The sequence below is a fragment of the Aythya marila genome (assembly GCF_965140915.1).
Source record: "Aythya marila genome assembly, chromosome: 3".
NCBI lineage: Eukaryota > Metazoa > Chordata > Aves > Anseriformes > Anatidae > Aythya > Aythya marila.
The window spans coordinates 79862406-79889279 of NC_139044.1; the positions used below are offsets into that span (position 1 = coordinate 79862406).

The following is a 26874-nucleotide window of genomic DNA, read 5'->3' on the forward strand; positions in this document are numbered from 1 at the left end:
CAAAGGCTCACATGGCAAATCCCATATTACTTCTTGAATTACAGAACTCAGGGACCATTTTAGGTGACATAGACTACACTGCTGTGAAAGTTTTGTGAGCACTATCACTTCAGTACTGAAACAAATAATGTAAGTTAAAAAAAAATAAAAATTCATAAAGACCTCAAAATATTACAGCATTTAACATTCTCAGGCATCAGGTATGCTGGTGCAATGTTTTTCATATCTTATAGTACATTGCTGCTGTGGCAGTAATGAGTGGCATTTTCCAGCCATTTCTACGCATCAAACATTAAGATTACTTGTTCTTTGGTAGTGGTAATAACTTGGAAGCTGATTATTTCAACTGATTTATTTTTATGAAACTGGGTAAAACTTCTTTTTTGACAAAAGGGCATATGGCTCAGGTGTTATTTTATTTATTTGGTTAATATTTTCACATTTTAGTACAATGAACAAGCTTGGTTTTTCAAAATGCAAGCTTCTTATACAGAAATGACTGCATTCATTTATTACCTATGTCACATTTGCAGTAATTCAATCTGTTCTCTTTCAATCAACCCACATTATTAGTTCCTTGAGATAACTGAACTTTAATGTTATTCTCCAGCCTCATTTCAGTTCTTATTTTCTGTGGAAATTGCACTGCAGCAATAGTAACTTTTGGAAAAACAAACTAGTTATCTTTATGATTTTCCTTCAGCTGCCTGAACTGAGTTGTTGCCTGAGAAAGGCACCAAATGGCTTTTTGGAACTTATCAACTTGACACAAAGATTTTACAATTATAAGCAGCAAATCCAGTGTTTTTTTCAGAAGTATACTAAAGCAAAGTTCTTCATAGCATATACATGGAAACAAAACAGAAGTAAAGTTCAAACCAGTACGAAGTACCTTCTTCTGGACAGGAAGAAAATGATAATATCTACCAAGAATAATCACAGCAGTACAGTCTCTACCTTTTGAGAACGTACACATAGCATGCTGAAAGCTGAACTGCCAGACATTTTTTGAAAATAATAATTAATAATTAAATTTTCAGCATCAGTTGAAAATTCTACCAAAGAAATGTAACACTTTCCAAATACTGAGTTTTCTAGTGAATCCAGATATTCAGCAAAGCGTTTGACATGGTCTCCCACATCAGTCTCCTAGAGAAGCTGGCAGTCAGTGGCTTGAATATGTACACTCTTTGCTGGGTTAAAAACTGACTCAACGGCCAGGCCCAGAGAGTGGTGGTGAATGGAGAGAAATCCAGCTGGCGACCAGTCACCAGAGGCATTCCCTAGGGGGCTGGTGTTGGGTCCCATCCTCTTTAATATCTTTGTTGATGATTTGGATGAGGGAATTGAGTGCACTCTCAGTAAGTTTGCAGACGACACCAAGTCGAGGGGAAGTGCTGATCTGCCAGAGGGTAGGGAGGCCCTGCTGAGGGACCTGGACAGGATGGGTCAATGGGCAGAGAACAGTGGGATGAAGTACAACATGACTAAGTGCTGGGTCCTGCACTTGGGCCACAACAACCCCATGTAATGCTACAGGCTTTGGGCAGAGTGGCTTGAAAGCTGTGCAGAGGAAAAGGATCTGGGGGTGCTGGTTGAAGCTCACCTGAACATAAGCTGGCAGTGTGCCCAGGTGGCCAAGAAGGCCAACGGTATCCTGGCCTGTATCAGGAATAGTGCAGCCAGCAGGACCAGTAGGTGATGGTCCACCTGTACTCTGCTCTGGTAAGGCCACACCTCAAGTACAGTGGACGTTTTCGGGCCCCTCACTACATGAAGGACATCAAGGCCCTGGAGCATGCCCAGAGAAGGGCTACGAAGCTGGTGAAGGGCCTGGAACACAAGTCCTGTGAGGAACGGCTGAGGGAATTGGGGTTGTTTAGTCTGGAGGAGAGGAGGCTCAGGGGAGACCTTGTTGCTCTCAACAACTACCTGAAAGGAAGGTGTGGGGAGCTGGCGGTCAGCCTCTTCTTGCAGATAACTAGTGATAGAACTAGAGGGAATGGCCTCAAGTTGCACCAGGGAAGGTTCAGGTTGGAAATTAGGAGAAATTTATTCTCAAAAAGAGTAGTCAGGCACTGGAATGGGCTGCCCAGGGAGGTGTAGGAGTCACCATCCCTGGGGTTGTTTAAGGAGAGGTTGGATGTGCTGCTTAGGGACATGGTTTAGTGGTTGATAGTGGTGGTAGGGTGATGGTTGGACCAGATGATCTTGGAGGTCTTTTCCAACCTTAATGATTCTATGGTAAGATGATATTTCCAAATAAAATTTCAAAAATTCCCTGCCTTCAACAGCAGCATTTTTTCTGCTATGTCAGCAGAGGACAAAAACCATATAAAGTCAAGAAAAACAAAATTTTAAAATATGTACTGCTAAGGCAGTTTGGTACAGGTATAACAGACAAGAGTGAATACAAGGAGTATAAAAGCAAACACTGATGCTGGTAGGACAGATCTGCAGACTTCTTTTGGTTCTCAGTATCCCACATCCAAAAAGGTATTTCAATTTCCACATTCAGGATCAGATACTTAACAGGAAATTGAAATCCTGATACAACAGAAATGTGGAAAGTGAATAACCAAGGGTTGGACAGTTGGATGAGAGAAATATGCGAAGTGCTAAAACATATACAATTCATTGCCACGAGTGCTAGGGAAAAATGGTCGAAAAGAAGAAAAAGTACAATGGCGTTACACTCTCTGTCTCCTTTTATATTTTCAAAACAAAAACCACCACCAGCACCAAAACAAACAAACAAAGCAACCACCCAATAAAAAACCTTTCCTTTTATCTTCCATAAAAAAGGACAAAGGACTGGGAGTTCAGTAAATGAACATCCCAAAGCCATATTTCTGTAACTCACTTCTAAAAATGCAAGCTAAATTTATGAAGTGAATAAATCTACTCTTAAAACAACAACGAAAGTATATAAAAGAAAACAACACTGCATAAGAGAAAAAGGTTGTGGTAACATAAATGCTTGTGGAATATAGGACGAAAGAGTGCAGAAGGTTATATCTTATATCCCTTCACTTTGGACCAGCTGCGTTCCAAATGCGGGATTGTTCCCAATATTGTAATTAAAATTACCAAATTACTTCTACTTAATAATAAAATATATAAAGCAAAATTACTTTAGTACCAATTATATTAGCATACTTGGTAGCAAACATTTTTAAATTAAATGTGCTCTTCAACTACTAACTGCAAGAATACAAAAAAGCACATCTTTACAGGCTGTCATAAGAAATAGCTCAAAGTTAGCACATTACTTAATTATACAAAAATGTAATATGAAATCGATTTTGTGTGCTGTATTAGTGCCTTGCTTATAACAAAATACTTTTGTAGTGCCTTTGTCAACATAAATTAGACTAGCACAATTTTTTTTAAGAATGCCGTTTAATTAAATTTAACATAATGCAAAAATAGTATTGTGCTTATGTGCTTTGCAAGTATAATACTAAACTGATGAAGTAAGCTTCTAAATGCCATTTAACTATTGTATTTCTTCTTTATTTTATAGTTATGCTTTACAAAACAAACTAGTTCTAAAAGATGCGTTTAATAATCTGCAGCAAGAGCAACTGAACTACCGATTTAAAAAAAAAAAAAAAGAATAAATAGAAAAGATTACATTGGTATCTATAAAAATTTTAAAACTTGTAGCAACTCTTTATTCATTAAAAATCAAACAGCAGACAGAATGCTACCAGCAATTAATTTTCGGCACGGCTTGCGCTATCATTTCAAGGTCAGGTTGCACTGGCCATGCCTCAGTGGGAGCTTGGTTTCAAGGAGATCACTGAACACTGCTCATGAGGGAAACATCATTAAACATGTACTTGGAAAACTGAAATTACTTACTATATCAACAACTGAAAAATTGCTATCCTGCCTCGACTCATTTACCCTCCAGACGGAAGCAGATGCCATTCAGTAAGTGTTCATGAGCTACCCAGGTACACCCATGGAATACATAAGCCTCCCCATAATAAAAGTTTGACCTTCTGACCACAGATTTGCAGATTGGTTCAATCCCAAAGATGCCAGATGGGAACACAAACCCAGTGTCATCTAAATATGACCAATACTTCTGGGAAAGATTGAAAGCAAAACACCTAAAAGCCAAATTATGAATTAAGCAGGGAATTGGGGGAGGAAAAATGGCAGTTACTCTTGGCTTCAGCAGAGAGAGGTCAGCAGAAATCTTGGCACAAAGGATTACTACAACACGTGTATAACAAAAGGAAATCTGGTCTCTTCAATATCAGAAACTGTGGTATCTGGTAAACTGTGATGCACTCATGCCACAAGCGTATCTTCCATTGCTAGCAATTCCCTTAAGCTTTCTCCAAAATCCTTTCTTATAAACCTTAATAAGATCTTTTAAAAAACAAACAAAAAAAAGAATGTTCCTTCCCTCCCAAACTTCAATCAAAACATATCTCAAAATTTATTTCTTGGATGCTTATAAACTTTTTTCTAACTTCCAAACTACATTTATAATCAATACAATTACTTTATTTTTTTATTTTACTTCTAATTTAATTCTTGTGATACAATTGTTAAACTAATAGCTTTTTCTCATGCCACAATCCATCCTTATAACAAAATGTTTCTAAATAATCAGGTGAGTTCGGGTTGCTACAGGCACCCAGGTAGCTGGTGTAATTTACGTACTACATTATCATGATCGATTAAGACCAACATATAGAAATGACCATTTGGAAAATGCATGGAGAATAAACTGCTCCATCTTTACAAATTATAGCTGGCAGGAACACACAGTTTTGTCTATTTTTTCAACTTCAAAAATACGGCAGGTACGGATTTCTTTCCTTCATATCTATTGTAAAAAATGGGGAAATAAAATGGTTCTAACCATCTCTTTCATTATTAAAGATATTATAACGATATACAGAAAAATATTCCCATGAGCTGAAACCAAATTCTATTTTTTACAAAACTATCAGAATATTTTCTTGAAACTGATACATATTTCATTATAAACATGCACATCTATGTGTTTTAGTATGTATACGGGCATTTGAAAACAACAGTTTATCTATTTCTTTCAAATCTTTTTGCAGAAAAGATTTCCAGTAACACCTATGTACAGTACGAATGGTGATGGATATTCACAAGCTATTGCTGAATGCAATCAGGGACCACAAGATCTCAATTCAACACTGAAGTCCAAAGATAGATCTTTTCCTGTTCTTGAAGACAGCAGAGGTCTGCCTTTTTTATTTTTATTTTTTAACTTTTAGTTCTTTTTTTTTTTTTTTTAATTTTAAAGCAGCTAAGCAAGAATGACAGATTTTGAAATAATACTTAACATGTATTGTTTCAAAATCTACTATATGGTGTAATTAACATGACTCAACTGTTCACATTGATTCTTCTGCCCATGCCTCAGACAATTTCCATACAAAAGGCAGATGCCTACCCGTTATTCTGCCTACCTCTTGTTGCCACATGCAACCAATTTCCTTACCCATGCTTTAGGGAAAAGCATCTTCCTGTCTATGCCTGCTACTCAGTTAGAGCAGTGTCTGCCAGACCTCCAGCTGCACAAGAACAAGTATTTGCAAAGTTGGTTCTCACATCCTGCAGTGCCTTCATACTTTCCCGAACAGTGAATGTTGGCTGCTACAGCTGGGTTTCAACCATGATCTTCTCTGCTCCCTTCAACCCACATGAGCTTTTACCCTGTGCATCCCGAAGGACCTGTGAAGCCAGGAGCAGCTGCCTTGCATTAGTGAGCTCATAAAGAAAGAAACAGAGTCCATCACCATGCCACACAACTGCAGCTGTGTGTTCTTTGCCTAGTAGCACCTGGTAGAGAGGAGCTTTAGTAGCTAATGTGAGGGGTAAACTCTATTAAATAGTTAATTCCTAAGAAAATCTAAGAGACAGTGGTAAGCATTTCAAGACTTCTTTCTCTCCCTCTGTTTTTATTTTAATAGGAAACACTGTCCTCTCATCTAATGACTTCTGATGATGCTGACATAGTAGAGGATGTGGAGAAAGGGTTTTGGTATGAAAATACTGTCCTCGTGAATTCTGAGATTTGCTCTGTCCATGTGTAACTGTTGAGGGAGCAGAAGGATTCTTCAGACAAAGCCAAAGGGCTGAAGGCCAGCAGCTACAGAGGATGCATTCTGTTAAATCTTAGTACATACACAGCACTGCTACCAGCACAAATCCAGAGGGTGATGTTTGCTAGAAAGAAGCTGACTTAAAGATTCTCTATCAGTACTACTAAAACACTAACAGAAGTCATAGGGATTGACAAGGTGTATGCTGGCTATGCAAGTCCAAAAAACAAGAAGTCACAGGGAAACAAACTTGGTAATGGCTGGCTTTACATTCAAGATCTAAGACGGGAATGAGCTGTCATTAACAAAAAAATCTCCGTAGACTCCTCAAATTTGCCAAGGCTACTTGTTCAGAAGTGATTTAGCTTACTAAACAAAGGTGAAGCCTTCTGCATAGAAACCCACTAAACATGCTTTAACTTACCTAATAAATGTCAGTCACATAGCAATACTCTAAAATTTGCAAACTCAAGCAATTTAAGTTTTTGCATGTTTTATGCATTTTAAGGCAAATAATTCTCTTTTAAATGTCAAAATGCATTTTAGATTAATTTTCTTTTCCTCTCGCTGCGAGCAGAAACTTTCAAGTGAAAGAATTTGAAGGACTTTCTTGTCTGTTGTTGCTTATAGTAAATTAAATGCACAAAAGCATAATACAGCAAGAGAGCAAAATCAAGTATTCAAAAGTTAAGAAATGCGACCTTTGAGATATCAATAACAAGCTTAATTCAATTTCCTTATGCATAAGCACTGTGATATTATGTTTAAACATGATTTTCCTTAAGGAAGCATGGAAAAATCTATGGGAAGCATGGAAAAATCTATGCAGCACAGGCTGAAAAAAAAAAAAAAAGGCAAGAAATACAACTCTACCTATCTTAGCTGTATCAATTTAATACAGTTTTAAAATAATCAAACTAGATGGCACAAGACCTATCAAAGAACACACAGCTGCAGGAAATAAAAAAAAAAAAAAAAAAAGTGTGTCTTGTCACATGAGTCCTCATACACATTTTGTACATGGAAGCTCACAGTCCACTAGGCATTCATTAGAAAACAGTTCTGAAAGTTTTGCCTGGCCAATAAGCTACTGGTTTTCTCATAATACCAGCTTCACAACTTACTGTTTGATTCAGTATGTGCTAGGGTAGCTCATCTACCTATTAGGATAACACCACTGTTATCCTAACTCTTGCAATTGTAGCTGAGAAATTATACTACTGGCTTTAAAATGAAGAGAACAGAAATACATAAACATACATACAAAATAGAATTATTACAAAAGTGATTCAGGTTTTGCATAAGACTTTGATGTTTTAAAATTTTGCTTGTATCTGATTAAGATTGAATATTTTGAATTTTTAGATCCTTCAGCTATAGGAGTAGTGGTTTGTTCCATCAGGCCATAAGTTAACAAAAAGAAGCAAGTTCCTGGATGGCACTGACTCACTGGAGGATTTCTATCCCCTTCCCTTCCCCCCTTCCCCCCCTCCCCATCTTTTTTTTCTTACTGCAAATAAATGCAATCCCTTATTTTCACAGATGATCCTGAATACTGATTTTCTCTCTCCTTACACATACAGAAATGTAACAGTTGCATCATGAGTATCTAATATTTCAGAATTAAAGCATGTTTACTGTACTTATATGTACTTCATCAACATGCAGAATATCATAACTCAAGTGAATACAGTCAATCAAAGGCAGAATTTGATTGATGCAGAAAATGTAGAGCCTCTCTATCAGCTATTGCAAGAATATGTTCCTGCTGAGAAGTTTGTTCATTTGTTTGTTTGAAAAACCATGAAATTCTGCCATAAAAAACAGAGCACACAGCACACAGACACACCGCTGGGAAGACAGGAACAGGCATGACTGCCTCTCTCCAAACAATTCTGGGAATTAGCACATACCTAACAGGCTACTCAGTTCAGGTTGAAGAGCAGACTCCAAAAGAGTAACCAGTTCGAAGAAGGGGTCGACGTTTTCCTAGTCTACAATAAGGCTACCAAAATCAAAGCTTCTCTCTTCTAGCATTTTCTAGACACCACTGCAGCCAGCTTCAAAGGAAACTGGATAACTATTTCCCCTTTTCAGTCAGTATACAAAGCCCATTCAGTATATATTAGCAGAGCTCCAGCAGAGAAACAACTTGACAAGTTAGAAGCTGTAGCAATATGTGTCAAAGAGATTGAATTCCACTTTCATATTAGTACAGAAGAAGACAGTGCATGATTATTGCTTGGAGCATGTGGTTGTTTAGGGGATAATGCTAGCACCTTAACACTGAGAAGTAATGGAAATTGTCTGTCTTGTTCTCATTCTTTCTGAGACAGTCACTTGTGATATGTCTTGTTACACTGCCAGGTCATTTCTCTCTTCAGGCTCCTTAAATATCACCTGTCCAAGTTGACAATACATCTCTCAAACGATGACATTATGCTTTGTCCCTTGCTAAATAGCTAGACACTCACTTTACAAAGCATGAAAAGTTACACTTTCCTTGCAGAAATTAAAACGTTACAGGACAAGCACTGTGTTAGAGCTCTGCTTCCTAGTGCTTCCCCTCTGCACAGGGATGCTCAAGCCCCCACGGCTCAAGATGGGGGCTTGAGCAGCCTAGCTTCATGTCCTCCTGTCATGGCTAAATTCAAAGAGGTGGATTCATAATATATTAAAATGTTTAAAAAAAAAAAAAAAAAAAGCATGGGCAATGACTTTCACATACTTTTAATATAGAAGATGAACTGCTTTGAGTACCCATTTTTTTCCTCACCACCAATTATTCTGTGCAGAAAACAACTTGGCAACTTCCTGCTCCAAATAATAGACCTTCAGCACCTGAGGTGAAAGAGTTTCTTCCATGAGATGCCAGTGCTATGTAATACTTAACCCTCAATACAAGCCCATACCAACCTGAGTAAGGCACAGGAGGAAACACCAAACGAAGGACAGTAGGTGACTTAAAAACAGTTTTTCCCTATCCAAGGTTGAAACACCATATTATAAAGGCTACATGTTTTTTTGGCAGTTGTTGTTCTTTATTACAACTGCTGCAAATTTGTCTCCAACCCTGAGTTATTATTTGTACAGGCAGATGGAAGCATGCCCATAATACCCGAGAGCCTTAGAAGAGGGCCATGGGTGCAGGATGGTTGCTCTTTGGAGGCTGGAAAAAGCACACAAATGGGCATGTGTATTTACACTGACAGAATAGATAAAGCCTCCAAAAGATTAATTTAGGAGAATAAAGCATATAACAGAAGCACCTGACATTTTCTGATTTAAGCCTGTCTACAAGGCAGATTTTCTGACTGCACCAGAAGGAGCAGATGGTTTCCACCACAGAACCTGATTGGTGTGCACTGCAGTAGCCTAGCTGGAACTCCACACCTTGGAACCAAAAGCAAATGTACTCTCAAGAGATCTTTAAATCACCTGGAGTCATCACAGAAGTCATTACACAGACTAAGAACTCCCACCTTAAACTTGCAAAATCCCTTCTTAAGCACTGAGACAGTAAGGTGATTTGTGACGGCAATATTGAAGTGTAGTAGCACTTCTGGGCCCACTGTGGGAATCGGATCAAATTAACACAGGGAAAAACTAAGTTTGAGAACTGACTTTATTTAAAGCACACAATAACTAGTAAATTCAGGACTAAATAATTCACAGTAAGACATAAAGATCATGGTTATATATGTTTATTGATTTCTATATAACTTTATTGTTGTATATGTATTTTTTTCCTCATTGTATAAACTATGAGTACATGCTCTGAATATGCCCATCAGGAAAATGACAATGAAAAATGTCCACCATCTTAACTTGTCTTTAATATGCAGCCACTACTCTTTCCAGTAACAGCTAGACAAGGTATGTCCTATCTGAGAAACTTTTTTCTTTTGTGTATAGGTTCTTATGCTATATTCAGTACCATATGATCTATGAGCTATACAACATGAATAACTTCTAGGACATATTTTTCATTCTCTCATCTATTCCTTAAGATAGAAGCATCCATAATTTTGCTTTCTAATTTAAATTTTGTTTCATGGTTGAAGGGAAGGAAGACACAGGTTTTGGAGGGTTTCCAAAAAGCTGAGCAATACAAAAAGAAAACACGGGAATGGCAACCTAAGAAGTCTTAGAGGTGAAGTAGCACACACACAAGGAACATGTTCAAATATCATGATCCTTAATTATGGCCATTCAGTGGGTAAGACACAAGTAATAAGACAGCCAAAAAAAAAAATAAATTCAGAACAAAACATTAAGTTCAGGAATAAATTGATCTCCATTCATTTCTACACAATATTATTGCTGTATCCTTCCCCGTCTCCCCACCCCATCCTTCACTGTATCCAACAAACACCAAGAGTGGATTGTTCATGGACACACACAAAGTTGTTCACACTAAGAGCTGAAAGCAGAGATCTTCCTTTTCAAGGGGGTTCCCTCCACAGGACCATAAAATTGCATCAGTAACAAAATTTGTTACTGAATTAATAAGAATTTATTCTCCAAAGTCTGATCTTCATTGTACTAAATCTGATTAGATACTATTTATTTGAGGAAAACATTCTGACAGAGAAAACCAAGATCTTGTTGCAGCAAACACAAAGTAAGAGAAGTGTTTGCTCTAAAATAAATAAATAAATAAATAAATAAATAAATAAATAAAATCACAAGGTAAATGAGCTTGACAGCAATTGCTGCAGAAACATGCATATTAACCCCACTTTCCAAATGGCACCAAGACACAGTGTTAACCAATTTGTCAAAGGTGACAAAACAGCCACAAACAGAAAGCTGGTTTCTGGAATTGCAGTTCAGTGCTATCTTCTAAGGTCATTACTTTAAGGAAATACAGTGTAGTTCATATAGTTGGCTTGTTTGTAATCATTTAACTGCTACAAGTTGTAAACTGGGAATGCAGCACATCGTATTCTCAGTGGGTGCCCAGGCTCTGACATTTCAGCCTAATTGGTAGAGTTCATTTGGCAGACAATAGAGGGCATGCTGTCAAATGTATTTTCACCAAACCCTCACAGTGACTACAACTCTACAACATAAAGGTAACAAACTGCAAAATGTGTGCTTATGGTACTGTTGGACTAAGTACCTGAAATGTTTGATTATCTAGATGATAATTAGTCACGTTGCCATTTCCAAGAGAAATGAAACAGGATAGCATGCTTTTTATCCAGTGGGGTTGAAGGAAAATTCAAGTATGTGGTTGAAACTACATGAGAAATCATTGCCTAAAATCATGCCTACATTTATATAAAAATAGTATTAATTCTGGGCACAACACACCTCCTTAGAAACAATTTTTCTTTCAGGACTCCAAGTTTCTGCCAGAAATGGGGATAAATGGTTTGGGTCAGAAGGAAACTAATTTGTCAAGCAATTTCAAATGTGCAACTTCAAAAACTTCAAAATGTTCTTCAACATTAAGGAAAGAGTTAAATTTTGCTCTGGTGTATGTAAGTCAGGGACTGCACGAGCTCTTTTCATAACTGTGCCCAGCTGACAGCCCTAACGCTCAAGTCCTAACCCCAAGTCCTGTCAGCCCCTGCTCAGTGACTGAGCTTCTCCTTCTCCTACTCTGTCATTACAGCCTACTTTATCGTTAATATACTACAGCTGACCTACTTGAAACATGGGTTAACAGCAGGCACTTCAAACCACTGTAAATTAGTAACCTGATTCTTTGCTATTTTTTTTTTTAACCACTTTCACTATCTTTATAAATCACGTAGAACTGTGCCTGATATGACCCAAACAGAAATGCTTATTTAATTCATCCATAAAACTTGTTTTAGATATATCAGCCAGTTCTTCTCCATTTGAGTTGATTTTATTTTGGTTTCTTAATCAAAATGTTTTATATCAAATTAAATACATTACAGAAGAACAATCTTGCCTTTATTAACCAGATCTGTAATCTAATTTAAAAAAAATCAAGTTATACTGACAAGATCAGTATTCCATAAACCTGTTGACTGTCTCTAATTATATTACTTTCTTAATTCTTCATTAATCAACCCTTGTATTGGCAGTTCCATTATTCTGTTTAGAATTAAAGTCAAGATGACAAGGTTTTAATTAATTGGGTAATCCTGATCCTTTATGTCAGTATGTTTATTGTTATTGTTCAAGTCACCTGGAACCTTCCAAGACTGCTCTAGATTTTGATTTATTTATTTTTTTAAACAGCAAGTAAAACCAAGTAGCACTAATAGTCTTGTCAAGCTGTTTTAGGATTCTGGACCTATCGATCACCTGAGGTGCAACTTGACATCAGATGCTGCTTAATATGCTCTCAACCGATTATTACAATGGAAGCTATTTCATTATCATAGCGTTAAAAGCATCACCTGGTCCTGTCCCCATCCCTATGCCAGCAGGAAGGTTTACTGGGAAATAGAATTAAGTAAAATTCACTCACTTCTGCCTCACACAGTCTAGGTTCAAATTAGGAGGAAATAATTATGTTGCCCACAATTACAATGAAACAAAGTTGCAAAAAGAAAAAAAAAAAAGTAAACAGGAATTAAACACAAAACAAAGATGCATCAAGCAGAATAAATCCCAAATAATCAATGTCAGTAAGAAGCAGGGCTTTTGGGAAGCCTGTCCTAGCCTTAGCAGGATGTTAATCTGAACTTTATCAGGATCTCACACCAGCATGAATGACATGATATTTCTCTGTAATGGCTTTCAAGGAGAGAAGACCTACGGGGGAGAGGGAAAGAATAACGAATGCATCTAGGAAATCTCATCAGCATCCCTTCCCCCAACACATGCTGTTGGTACTCCTTTCCTCTTCAGCCCTTCCACAGTACCACTCCTGTCACTCGCAGCCCTTGCTACACACTGCACACTATTCTGCTAACAGTGCCAAAACCACAGGGAGAAATTAGTGTGCTTCCAAAACTGCACATTTAAGTGCCGCAATGGCCAGAACAACTTCTGAGACCTTATTTAAATTTTTCCATTCAATTTTAAATAGAATGATAAATGAAAGCATAATAATAGCTAGTCATATGTCATATAAAACCACAAGTGTAAAAAAAAAAATCCAACAAGTTTATTATATTTAGGTATTTAAAAATTCTCAAACACTATGGAAGTAATACTACACTTTAACAGTTGACAGAGACCTTAATTATGAAAACTAACTAAATTAAAGTATCAAACACACTAATGAATCATATTCCAAAAAGGTATTTTTTTTCCACTTAAAATTAAAAATAGAAGTCACAGTTCAGAAAAGAGCTACAGTCTTCTGAAAGGGTAAGATTACACTAACCTGTAGTCATGCTCTTTGGGAGTGAGCACAGACCAAAAACCCGTGAATCTTAATCCCCAAACTTCAGAGATATTATTATCAGGCTCTGAGTTATCTGTCCTGGGCGCACCCACAGCATTTTCAAGTGCTGCAATATGAATTATTGCCCACGTCCACTCTTTTACAGCTGCAATGGATGCCGTGGATTAATGTTCTGCAATACATTTTCTTGCCACAGACTGTGCTCCTTTTGGAAGTGTGATCTACTGATGTGGATAAATTGCTACAGCGTTCATGCTGCAGCACTCTGCTTTGGGAAAAGCTGAGCAACAAAGTGAGGTGAGGCCGGGGATGGAGGAAACACTGGTAAGAAAACGGTACTCTGGGAGGCAACAACTGTTCCTTTTCCTCCCCCCAGCCAAGGCAGCCTACTCCATCACACAGTTGATGCCGTCTCCTAACCTCGTATCCTTCTCCAGAAAGAGATCCACGAGCTTTAACGGAAAGACTTCCCTCAGCTTCGTTGGAGTTTGTCAGCCAGCTTGGTCAAAACCACCAGCCTGGCCAGGATGCAACGCACAAATGACCAACAGCACGTCTCACTGTGGGTATCCTGGGAGGGACTTCAGAGGGCAGGCAAAGAGAGGTCTCTGCACACTGCAGCAGCTTTGAAAAGCAGGTGTCCAAGCTAGAGGAACCCACCAGCTGAGGTCTGCTACCCTAATCCTGGGTAGAGGCAGAAGATGATTTATTGCTGAATATGGCCCTATACAGTAAAGAACTTGCCATGAACAAGGTCACACCCTGAGAAATGCGGGAAGATATCAGTAAAACCTTTTCTCCAGTTAGTGTAGAGGGAAATTGCAGCTGCAACTAGCAAAGGAAAACAAAAAAAAAAAAAAAGAAGAAGAAAAAGATACTAAGCAACACCGAATATAGCAAACACAAAAAGTTGAAAACTAATTTAGCAGAGGTCAGTGTCTGAACTTTCAGTTTAATGCCAATTCAACTGAGTCATCAGCATTGCACGCCTTTGAAAAAGAGGATACCATGCTTAATTTACACAATCTGACAAGAGCTTGGCTAGGCAGTCTGCCTGGTCTCCTGCTAGGTAACTCAGCTGCTCGGAGGCCCTTTCTTATGGATATAAGCATCATTAGGATTCTATATGTGGCAATCAGCACAATAAGCAGAGTACAGGTCGAACTTGCCAGCTGATGGTCCAACTCAGATAGCTGTTCTGCAGATGCTCTCTCAAGAACCAGTATGTAATTCCGGCATTAAGTTCCTTACTTCAGACTCCATTGTTTAAATTAATTTCTCCATTGAAATGGAGAAATTTTTTTTCTCCAAAAAAAAAATTTCTCCATTGTTTAAATACTTTTTATTGTTTTTTTTTTTTTTTGTTTTTTTTTTTTTTTTCCCCTCCATACTATATCACAGCAAACTGGTAAACCTATAAGGAATAGGAGACTGGTGCATCTGGTATCTGCTAGTGAGATCTTAAATGTTTCCAATTACCACCTGGCCAAAAGCCCAGAAACAGTCATGAGTGCCAAATATATTTTTAAAAAACAACAGCAACATATAAATAATGGTGTAATGTGGGCACTTCTGCAATGACAAATGAAAAATAATTTTTTAAAGTATCACATTTATCTAGAGTCAAGTTGTTCATCTTAGTTTATTCTAACAAAGTGTTCAACTTGTAAACAACCAAACCGTGAGTAATAAAAATATATACTTTAAGCACTCAGTGTATTTAGGCTCCTCTCAGCTACGCTGTAACTGTCTACCATAATGATATCTACTGTGAGGAAAAAAAAGTAAGGGTTTTGTTTGAAACCTGAAGATAGCTTGTTTTGTTATAAAGGTAAATATTTTTGCTATCCCCTTAACATTTTTTTTTCCCTTTTTAAATAGACAGTTTGAAATTATGCATTTTTCTGCACTTTTATTAGCTTTCAAAGACTGAAATAAGAATTTAAGATGCACTACTCCAGGAGACACAAATGAAGAACCCAGATTATACATTCAGTGCTGTATTTTCCAGAACCCATCTCTGATGTTGACTGTATCCAATTTTCCACTGCCTCACATACCAATACACTGAATTCTCACGGAGAGCACACAGCAAAAGCCATAAATCAAGCTCCCTGCCTTCAACTCTCCACCTCCATGCTGAATGTGTAAAAGGCAAACAGCATTACCTGAAGTAGTACTGTACACATCCCACACTGGCACAAGCAAATTTTATACTGCACTGCCCCTTTCTTTCATCTCATTCTAAAAAGCAAAATGAATTTATATGTAACAAGAACATTTTAACTCTCCAGATGGCCATGCTAAGCTGGCTTTTCAGTGTATCCCCATGTTCTTTTTTTTTTTTTTTTTTGCTTGAGGGGATTCAGCAGCATCCTGCATTCTGTGTATTTTGTTTTCAAAATCACTGCATGTGAAAATTGTAAACAAGCACCCTGTGCTTGAAGCAGAGGGACAGAAAGCACCCCAGATCCTGAGCCTCCAGCCGCAGGCAAATCACAGGGTAGTAGTGTACCATGGAACCAGCATCGAGATCCCATCAGTGCCTGCAGGCCGACTGCTACCGATAGCGACGTCTTGGTGACTGATAACTGCTGTGAACAACAGCACAATAACGATAATAATAAAAGTCAATACGTATCATTCCATTTGCAGCTCTAATAATGCTGGAAGCATAAAGCTACCTCTCGCCCCCTTCTTCATTTTATTAACTAAAGCAAATAATGCAGGCAACAGTTTACTGAAATCAAAACATTTGAGGTGGGAAAATTAAAAAAATAATAATGATGCAAACACACAGGACTTTCCCCCAACTGCTCTACAATTCTTCATGTTTTACTGAAAATCACACCCTTGCACTGAACTTCAGTAAAGCAGGAGGAGTGAGCAATTCTTCTGTGTACATATATTAAGCCCTGGACAGACTGAACTATTGACCTCCTTTGCTACTAAAATATCAGTTAATCATAAAACTGAGCTGTTAGCCGTTGCTCAGAAGCAGCAGCCAACATGACAGAATAACTTCTAACTTACAGTTGATAAAGCTGCCTATGCAGACAATTTTAGATTACAACATATTTTCTACAACCCCTCAAAGGAAATGCAATCACAACTCACACAATATACTCATAAATAAATAAATAAATAAATAAAACAAAACAGCCACAGAAAGCCACTTTAGGATTACGTGCAATAAGTGCTATGCTCGCCTTTGGTTTTAAAATGCTTGAGAAGTGAATAATCTGAGCAACAATAGTGGTTAAGAGGTGCAGACACATAACTAGTTAGCCTGGGTGCACCATGAGGTGCCATAGGAAGCATCAGCAGCTCCTGAGCATTTCTGCCTAAGCAGATGCACCTGGGCACACAACTGTGCTCAGCACAGAATTCAGCTGTGCTTGAAATGGAAATACAAGGACTACACCTGGCCCTTAAGGAGGGGAATGGCAAAAAAATAATGTTTTGCCTAATGTGTTTAAGGCTCACTTCAGTTATTTCAAGGCACTCCTTGGTTTCATATATTCGATTGCTCAGCACTCTCTTTAACTGCATATATACAAATGCAAGCTGACAGAAATATCATGCAAGTTTTCTAGCAAAATGCATTCACATAGCTTCAGGACAGGGAAGATTGCCTAGGAAATTCCAGTTAGAGAAACAGACTTCTGGTGGACTTTTAACTACTGGAAGAATTATGTCTTCATTAGAAAACAATTTTGTTTAGCGTTATTGGAAACATTTACTGAACGAGTCACTAGATGCTGGTTTTGCTATGAGGAAGACAGACAATGATGTAAACACCTAATAATAAAAGTTCATGTCTGATACAGAGATAAGTACAGTCATTGCTCAAATGGTTTAGAAGCAGGATACATCTCCAGCAAAACACAGGCTAACCGATCAATAAATGTTATTACTAAATGTCATGAAATTATAAATACTGAATGAATTATGTGGAAAATCATTTTCAATCTTCATTCAAAAACAATGCTAATATTTACTTAGGTATCGAATAAACAGACAGCAGAATCCTAGCTTATTCCTACTGACGTGTCAGTGAGTTAGCTGTCACTGATTCTTGGAGTGTAAACACAAAAAACTCATCAGATCAATGTTCACTAACGTGTACTTCTTAATCTGTATAGAGAGCAGTCAAATTTCATGCTGAAAATTCATTTCTTTCCTGCCACTCCATTTGACACTGAGCAGATAATCAATTATAATTTGTTTCAGATTTTGAACTAATACTTACAAAACTTATGGAAAGATAAAATTGACATAGAAAACAGAGAAAAAAGAGACTATTTGTCTGAAGAATAAGAGATCTTGTCAGAAACAAGAATTAGGAATAATTGAAGAATCGCCAGAAAGAAGATATTGCTGCAGAGATGTCATCTAATACAGCACAGTAAATCACATGCCAGTCATGAGCACAAAACCAGTAGCAGAAGAGATTGCAGTGTTGACATTATTGGGCTTTACCTTTTCTGAAACATCTTCCCTTGGGAAGAGACTAATTTTTTTTTTTATAGTTTGCCTTTTAAGAGAAAACTATTGTTAAAAAAAATCTTATCAATTTGGGTTTGCAATTATGAAAGAACACTGTGGAAAAGGAATGCCTGCCTGCATTTTTCAGATGAGTGAGAAGGCAGCAGGATGATCTGACGTCCAACTCGATGCCCTGCATGACTCATCCCATGATGCTGGGCTGAATGCTCCAATCTCCACAAACCCTTGCTAACTCACCTTTTTCTAACTGAAACTGGTTAATAGTGAAATTAATTCACCTGTACTTTTATAGAATAACTAGTCTTAATCAAGGTAAACAGATAGAAATCTTACTAGAATAATATTTCCATGAAAGTCCAATTTTTTTAATTTTTTTTTAAACATCCGGTTCATTTCAGAGTAGATTGAGTTTAAAATTCATCTCAAACCTATGTTTTGGTGCCTTATATTTAACTTTTATTAAAAAAATAAATAAATTAATAAGAAGCACGACACCATCACATACCACAGTACGTTGTTTCCCTTACATCACTTCTAAAAATACATCATGTCTTACACAAACCATGACCTCCTTTCTTTTCCTTTCCAATTAGAAAGCTTTGATCTGCCACACACTGGGTAAATGGAATTCTATATTTCAAGTGCTGGGAAAAAGAAACTAAACATTTGAGATTTGTTCATCTTGGCTCAGTCTTTTTAAAATAGAAGCTGTTTTCCAATTTTTACTTTTTCAGAACACTGTCTAAAACAATTCAGTACCATATATCAATGCTTTAACCTTACTTAGATCTCAACAGCTGTCATCTTAACTGAGATGGACACAAATATCTTTTCACTTCACAGGAAAGACAGAGACTAAATTATAAATAAGATCACAAATTTCAAAAATGCCTTCAGTTTCATCTTGATCTGAGAGCTTACTCGTTAGAGGATAAAAAGAGCAGCGTGCCTCAGCTTCCGACTGTACTCTGCCCAATTTCAAAACAGACCTTCAAATTTTCATGGGATTCATACTTATTGACCTAGTCAACTTGAAGTATTAGCTTGTGATCCAGACATCGACCCCCTTTCTCAAGTAAAAGAAAAAAGGAATGCTCAGATGAGAACTTGAATAGCTGTCCATCTCAGGTCTGTGACAAATGCTTTAAGAACATTTTTATTTTATATATGCCTATGTATAAATGACATTCGGAAATCTGCGACTGCAGCTTTCATTTTTATTTTAATGCTGTTTTGATAGATGGTTATCAGCACCTTCAATAAATCTAAGAGTGCAAATTTTTGAATACTGTAAGTTAGGCCCTAAAAATCATGAGATAAGAAGAAAAAACACAATTTAGTTTTCTTTTACTTGCTTCCCAGTTTGATGTTCAAATCTGTAATTTTTCTATTCTACAACTATGAGAGATGAGCATTATCTTTCTTATAAAAGCTGAGATTAAAATAAATCTAAGTAGCTTTACAAGGAATGGTATATAAGAAAAGTTGGCATTGCTTAATCTTCTTGGGGCAAAAGAAAAGAAAGACTTCTTTTTTCAAGAGATTGTCCTTTCCACAAATGATGAGGTCTCCTTCCTTCCATGAGAAGTAGTTTTCTTCTTTTTTTTTTTTTTTTTTTTTTTTTTTTTTTTTTTTTTTTAACCACCTACCTCTCATAGTTAGCATGCAGCAACCTAGACAGTGACCAGGAAAAGCAGGGGATGGAGCAAACCCACATTGGGATAATTTGCATTCCCAGACAGTCTGGGATCCAGTAAGTGCCAAAGAACCCTTAAGTTATGCAATAGGTAAATTAGAGCTAACAAGCCTACAAAACAATTAAGTAATTACATAAACAGCCTTTTTTTGTTCATTTTTTTCAAAGCAGCACTTACCTGCACACTTGGTTCTGGTGATGAGCGGTGGTCCTGGCTGTCCAGTCCCACCTTCGCCTGGTCTGGTGAGCAGGACCCGAATCTCATATTCAGTGTCCGGGTCCAAGTGCCAGAGTTTGTAGGTTGGTGCATTGACAGCATGGGTTTCGGTCCAGGTCCCAGATGTCATTCGGTACTCCACTTCTTTCAGAATAATGGGTCCATCACCAATGATTGAATTTGCATTCAGCTGAATTAGCAAGTATGTCGGCCCCACGCCCAGCAACTGTGGGGGTGCTATTGGCCGAGGCGGCTCTGTATGGGAGACAAAAAAAAAGTCAGTGCTAAAACAAAAGCTGGAAAAGCCATTAAGAGAAGGGCTCTTCCCATAGAAAGTTGTCAGATTTTAGTCAGCAAGGATTTAAAAATTTGAAAGCAAAATCAAACTGACATCAAGAGAAGAGCTGAGGAGGATTTCAGCTGATGGAAGCAAGTTGTGTGCTGCTGTTATCTGACCAACATTACTTTTTCCATTTGAACGTCTCAGTTTAAGACCCAAAAATCTTAATCTGATTTATATATTCCTATTTTATAACACATTTTCTGAAAAAATCTGGGTTCACGATCATTTATATAATTCTCTATGGCAATAATTTGAATTTCAGAAATAGAGTTTCTGACACATAACTGACTTTCTTTTATTGACAGAAGCCATGTACACACTACCCTTAAAGAAAAGGTTGCAATAGTTGATAACGCTGACCCTAAAAATCAGTATCACTGCACTTCATTTGAAGTCTGTCAGATGCAGTCAGGATGAAAGATACAGCTACCCATTACAGGCCTTCAGAATATTCAGCACTGAGCAAAACTGCAAAAACATATATCATTATTTTACTCCTAAATAGCTTACTGCTGACTTAGAAATTCAAAGAAGTAGGATGCACATTGCCTTTTGTCTTCCTCTGTTCTAATCACCTTCCACCCAAACATTTCAAAATAGCGGCAAAGTGGAAAGGTAGCAACAGACCAAATGGGAAGGTGAGGTCTCCTTTACCCTGAGAAATGTGTACGTAAAGTAGCACAATGCCTAAGCATGATTTATTTTAAGAAACAATCACAAGCAACATGCACTTTTCTAATAAAATGAATCCACTGATAAACACGGAAGGTTCATTTTCATTCCAGATGGCTCATATTTCAACTAATTTGTTTCAGTTAATTAGGCAACAATGCTAAATTCAATGCACACAGGGGTTTCACACAGCAGCGATGCAGAAATAACAGCGTGGCAACTCTGAGCAGGTAGAGGGATCTCACAGCCAGTACATCAGAAATAACATTGAGCCCCAGACCAGAAGACTTCCCTAGGCCTGGGCCCTTCTGATCACTAATGTACCTGCACCTCTGCCCAAGAGAAGTTAGTACATGTAAACACTGCACATGTTCTGCCTCCAGGAATGACCCCATCAATGTCACTTAGCACGTGAAGAGTAATGATCAAGAAGGCTTGCAGCAGTTTCCCCTCCAGATACAACAATCAGCTCCCAACAGAGAATCTACCAGCTCTGCAAGTAACTGAGTTTCCTGCATTTTGCCACAAAATGATTTCTTGCAGTTTTTTTTTTTTTTTTTTTTTTTTTTTTTTAACATTATCTGCGTATCAACCCACTCAGTTTGGAGACAAGGAACTTGTGAATACACCATAATGGCCACAAGTGGATCTTGTTTTCTTCTGGAGTGAAAAGGTGAATACTCCAAGGTGTCCCAACTCCTGCTTCAGCATATACAAAACCCTGGAAAGTATCTCAATTAATTATTAACAAGTTTCACCCTGTTCTGGCAACAAAAGTGAGTATCAACTAATTCAGATCCCTACCTGCATCAAAGCTCAGAAATGCAACCAGGCTTAATGAGGGCAGTTTATTTGCTGTGGAACTAACACAGTAAATGTCAAACTAATGAATTCTAAGGTCAGTGTATATTACAGCAGAAAACATAAATGTTGATGAGCATGATACACTACCAGCTCCAAGTTATAAACCCCTAAAACATAAAGCTATGTTTAGAAGTATATACTTTGATTAAGAGCATGATTATTACAAATAAAACCTCACATTAATGAGACTAATATACCACTGCATATTAAATTTTTATGTTAAGAGGTAAAGCATATTCTTATATTAGCATATGCATTTTGTTTTTAAGCTCTTGAGGACAAGGAGACTTATTTATATAGTCTCTCCCTGTTCCAATAAATTATGCATGAATTTTAATCAGTTAGCAAATGAACAAGTAATTGTTCTGCAGCATTATTAATATTCTTCATAATACAATATACTATCAGAAGCAGAGGTGTGGTGCAACCAGAAATCCCAAAAGCACGCTAAGTATCAACTGAAGCGTGCAATCCCAATATACCAGATAAACTTTTCTGATGTTACCCAATTAACTTCCTATTAATTATTCTCATTTGTTATTCTATAACCAGATCCATCAAATATTCTCCAATTATAATTTCAAATTACATAATTTCCCTTCGTATATACAGTAACTTGAAACTTTTATAGCTTAAAAATTACCATTAATAACTAAAAGACAGAACAAAGCCAGTATTAGTTTTGCTTACCATTTCCATGGCAACTATCTCACATACACAACACTACTCTATCAGTGGGGTTTTAAACACAATGTACATCCTTCAAGAAGTGATGTTGCTGTTTTTTTCACTCTAGTAATCTGGGTCTAGAAATAAACAACACAGTTTTGGAGTGTCTTAAGAAGACAGTTTGTCAAGACTGAAAAACCTCTTATATTAGGTATGGGAATAAAAAGAAGAAAAAAAAAAAAAAAGAGGTAACCTCAAAGGAAAATCACTTTTGGAACTTTGGTCTGCTTTCTAAACAGCCTAAAATGTCTGCTTCAGTCCAGGAAAGTGAAAATGATGGAACCTGGATCAGAGGTAGCACTGCTGCAAGATGGAAGTATTAGCAAATCACTGCCCTACTCTCTGCCCTGCGTGGCTCTGGCTAGGCTGGCTGGCTGCAGATGGCCACTATGGAAAATGCTTCTGGGGACTTTCACTCACCCACCCTGGCAGTCAGACCATGCAACACAGTGGGCTCCTTCTGCCCTGGTCATTGCAACCAAATCAAAGAATCTTACCCTTAATTTCTGTCCACTCAACCCAACCAACTCCCCCAGTTATTATGAGCAGGTACTGAAGTATCTTGACAGCTAAGGCACAGGGTATTCCTAGTAAAGAGCTTTCACTGAGCTCAGTTCCACTTTTCCTGACCACGAACCTTCTCTGAACAGCCATAAGGACTCTAAACAATGTTTGACAAAACACATTTCAACCCATGGACAGCTTATTAACTCATCAGTAGAATCACTGTTTCCAGAGGTATTTAAAAACACAAATGCCAAACAGTATGAACAAAGACCTTGCACGGTGTGTTTTCTTCCTTTGATAAACCCAAACCTTAGAATCCCTTTTCCAGTGGGTCTGGTTTAATTACAAACTCACATTCTGACAATATTTTTAAGCCACTGCTTACAGGCAGTAAATCTGATGAAATCCCTTCCATTTTGCATGGCCACTAATATCTCTGCAAGACTATGTAAAAAGAGCACTTCTACATCTACAACATATTAAAGAAATTAAAGTATTTTTATGCATAGCATTTTGCAGTATTTGGACAGTTCTGCTTTTGACATAAAATGCCCACAGCTAAGTTAATCAAAAATTAAGACTGACATTTCATCAGTACAAAGTTCCCGTTCTGCTGAGCTACTAGCAGTACATTATGCTCACATCAGTATGTGTATGACATTATAGATTAAGCGTACTGTAATATGTAGGCACCAATGATTAGAATAAGCATGCAGCATCAACCCCAGCTCTAAGTCCTCCTACAGTTAAACTGTTGTGTCATACTCTTAATAAAAAATATTGTATGCAAATAATTACATATTTATTGACAGAAAAAAAAGCAAACAACCAAAAATGTCATGAGGGTTGTTAATATACTAACTAGTATACACGAAAACTCTCTACATTCCCAAGTAACACATGTGTACCATGTTGTTTAATATTATTTATTAAATAGTGGCAATAGGCTACATGCTCCTCCAATACTAAATACTGCTTACAGTTAAAATAAATGAAGACTTTTGTTAGTATCTTAGTGATAAGCATATACTGTTAGTAATCAATTCACAGCAGGAAAAAAATAAAATCAAGCCCAAATGGAATCCTAGTGGTTGTTCCACTCGGGAGGAAAAGTTGACACTGGATGCATTTTGATAAAATCCTACTTATTTACATGAAGTTATGTTTCTATCACAACAGATCACCTCCTTGCTCACAGTAGCAGGGTCTGGAGATAAGGGAGGGAAAGGCCTTCCCCACACAGTCCAAACATTGAAGACACGTCGATGCTTTCATTCTTGCAATTCTCCATTCCACATCCCCCTTACACAGAGCCTCCCCACACTAATATCCTGCAGGCTTCCTCTGCTCATGTGCTGGCTGTGCCTTTACTCTGGTGATGCCACGTCCAGTCTTCTTTGCCAAACAGCTTACACACAGCCATGCAGCTGGTATGATGATGGGCATCAATACTTCAACTCAATGCAAACAACAGGGATTAACCATAAAAAACTTAAGTTATACAATTACATCAGAACAAACTATTTGTTTATTAAATGAAGCCCAACATCAGGCTCATCCCTCCAGAAATTAAAATCGGTACGGCTTAACTACACCACAAAGTGACAAGAAAGTAAGTCAAAAGAATCCAAATTTCTTGCAAAATTTGTCACAATTCAAAGAAACAAGCAAACAGAAAAATCAACAGAAATACAGTTAATACAGGATGCTTCGTGCTACACACGGGCATGCTGCAGCAGAAGACCCAGAGCCAGAAGAACACATAGAAGCAGGCTGCCAATTCCCTGTGACAGCAACACTGCTTCGATGCTCTTTCTGCACTGGAAGATTACACACAGTTTTAGGATTCACACATTCTCAAGAAATATTGGAAAACTGAAGAACATGTTTCTTTAGAAGTTGGAGAAAATGTATGGAATTCAGCAGAAAGTACTAGCAGTCAAGTGCTTGCAGGGAAATATGGAATATACAATTCTTGGTCTTAAAAGCTGGTTAATCCAACAGGGAAAAAATAAAATTATAATAATAATAAAAAAAAATAGCAATAAGCAATGACCAAAAGCTTAAACTCAAATATGGTATTAAACCCCAAATTGAACAGTGAGCATAACAAGCGAAGAACAATAACTGGTGATATTGTAGGAAATTCTGCAGTCTCTGAGTGTTTTCTGTCAAGGCTGAATGATTTCTAATAAACTACACACTACAGAAAAAAATGGAAGACAATAACAATATATAAGTCTCCAAAAATTACAACTGAATGAAATTACACATTCATTAACTGGTCATAAAATGAGCTATGAAAAATTTAACTGTAAAAAAAAAAAAAAAAAAAAAAAAAAAAAAAAGAGAATTTCTGCAGAAACATTCTTTTATTTAAAAAAAAAAAAAACATTCCATATGTGGCATGTATTTCCTATGAAAGAGAAATATTTTCATTGAACTTCCCCAAATGGTTATGAAGTACTGCTCTGTAAAAAAAAATAAATAAAAAATCAGAATCTAAGAAAAAAATATTTTGGATTTATAGCTGGCTGTCTTCTAAACTGACAGCTGCCTGAGAAGATCTCTTGCCCTCAGTGCCAACAAACACTGCACTAACACTGCACCTTTACAAACAGAAGGCTTTGTCAAGTAGGGGGAGAAACATTACAGAAAGCAATACTTGCTTGATGAGAAAGTCTTCTACTCAGTTTGAAAACAAACAAAAAAAGCAGGGCACTGAGGGATCCCCAGCTGAAAGCACAGACCTGACCAACAGCAGAACTATCAACAAACTAAGAATCTCAGAAAACCAATAGATTTATTTTTAAATTTCCAACAAGATCTCAAGTTTTCACTTTCTCTGCATGACAGGCCACACTCACAACTCAGCCCGTCACCTACTTATACGTGCCATCCCTAGTGAGTAGTTAAGTCCTTAATGTTTTTGCTGTCTCACGCAGAAGACACAAAAAGCCCAACAGCCAGTGCAGCAGAGACTGCCCGGCACGCTGAAGACAGCAAGTTCGTTAGCGGCAGCTGAGTGCTCTGCCGAGCCGAGAAGAGATGCATCTGAAAAACATCAGAATAACTGAGCAGGCACACAAGCAAGCCTTCAGTTGCTCTGGTGTTGCCCATGGAACATGGAGAGGCTGGAGTGAAAGGCAGCTGCCGCACTCTCTTTTTTGCCCAAGGATTATACTCCTGTCTACCACCTTCCTACCTGAAAAGCCAGGCAGACTGTACTGGTTACACTCTCACAGCTCAACACAAGCTGCCACCACCCATCCAAATGTACCTTGGTCCTGTCCCACCCTGAAGGATACCCAGGCACGGTGGTGCCAGCCAGCACCAAGCCATGCTTTGGTCCTGAGCCTCACCTTGGAAGCCACCCTGGCAGTCAAAACCAGGCTTCAGCAGGATGAGCTCAGCGGTGGGCAGCATGTTACACAGACTGCAGGAGGGGACACTTGCTTAAAGCAGCTCAAACCACCAAAATAACTCACAGACACCTCAGAGGTTTTAAATCACTTCCTCTACTCAAAGACCAAATGCTAGTTGTAGATTCATACAATAAAAATCATGCCAGCTGCAAGCCCTCTGCAGGTTCCTCAAGCCTTGTAGATTCTTCAGGCTTTAAAGAATATTTCTCTAAGCCATTTTTTAACTTCTCTGTTCACAAAATCCTTTAGAACTTTTATAACTTTTTTTTTCCTCCCCCCAGTGGTCAAAAACTTCTTGCTCCATCAAATTAAACTAATTTTATCAAATGCTTTGTTTTTCTACTTTTTTTTTTCTTTTTCTTTTTCCCATGATCAAAAAGCTTATATTGCAAAGTGGACAACTTAGAGAAAGCAGTTACTTTGAGTTCCCACTGTTTATGCAGGTTAACAACATCTCCCGCCATAAATA

General features: G+C 37.6%; 1 protein-coding gene across 5 annotated transcripts in view; it reads right to left on the reverse strand.

Annotated features, from left to right (window-relative positions):
• The window catches only part of PTPRK (protein tyrosine phosphatase receptor type K), a 413945-nt gene that overhangs the window by 157194 nt on the left and 229877 nt on the right, over positions 1-26874 (reverse strand). For all 5 annotated transcript variants that reach the window (XM_082758357.1, XM_082758360.1, XM_082758356.1 and 2 more), the window contains exon 7: positions 19827-20120. In XM_082758357.1, the coding sequence (XP_082614483.1) occupies positions 19827-20120 (294 nt within the window). The remainder of the gene's footprint in view (positions 1-19826; positions 20121-26874) is intronic.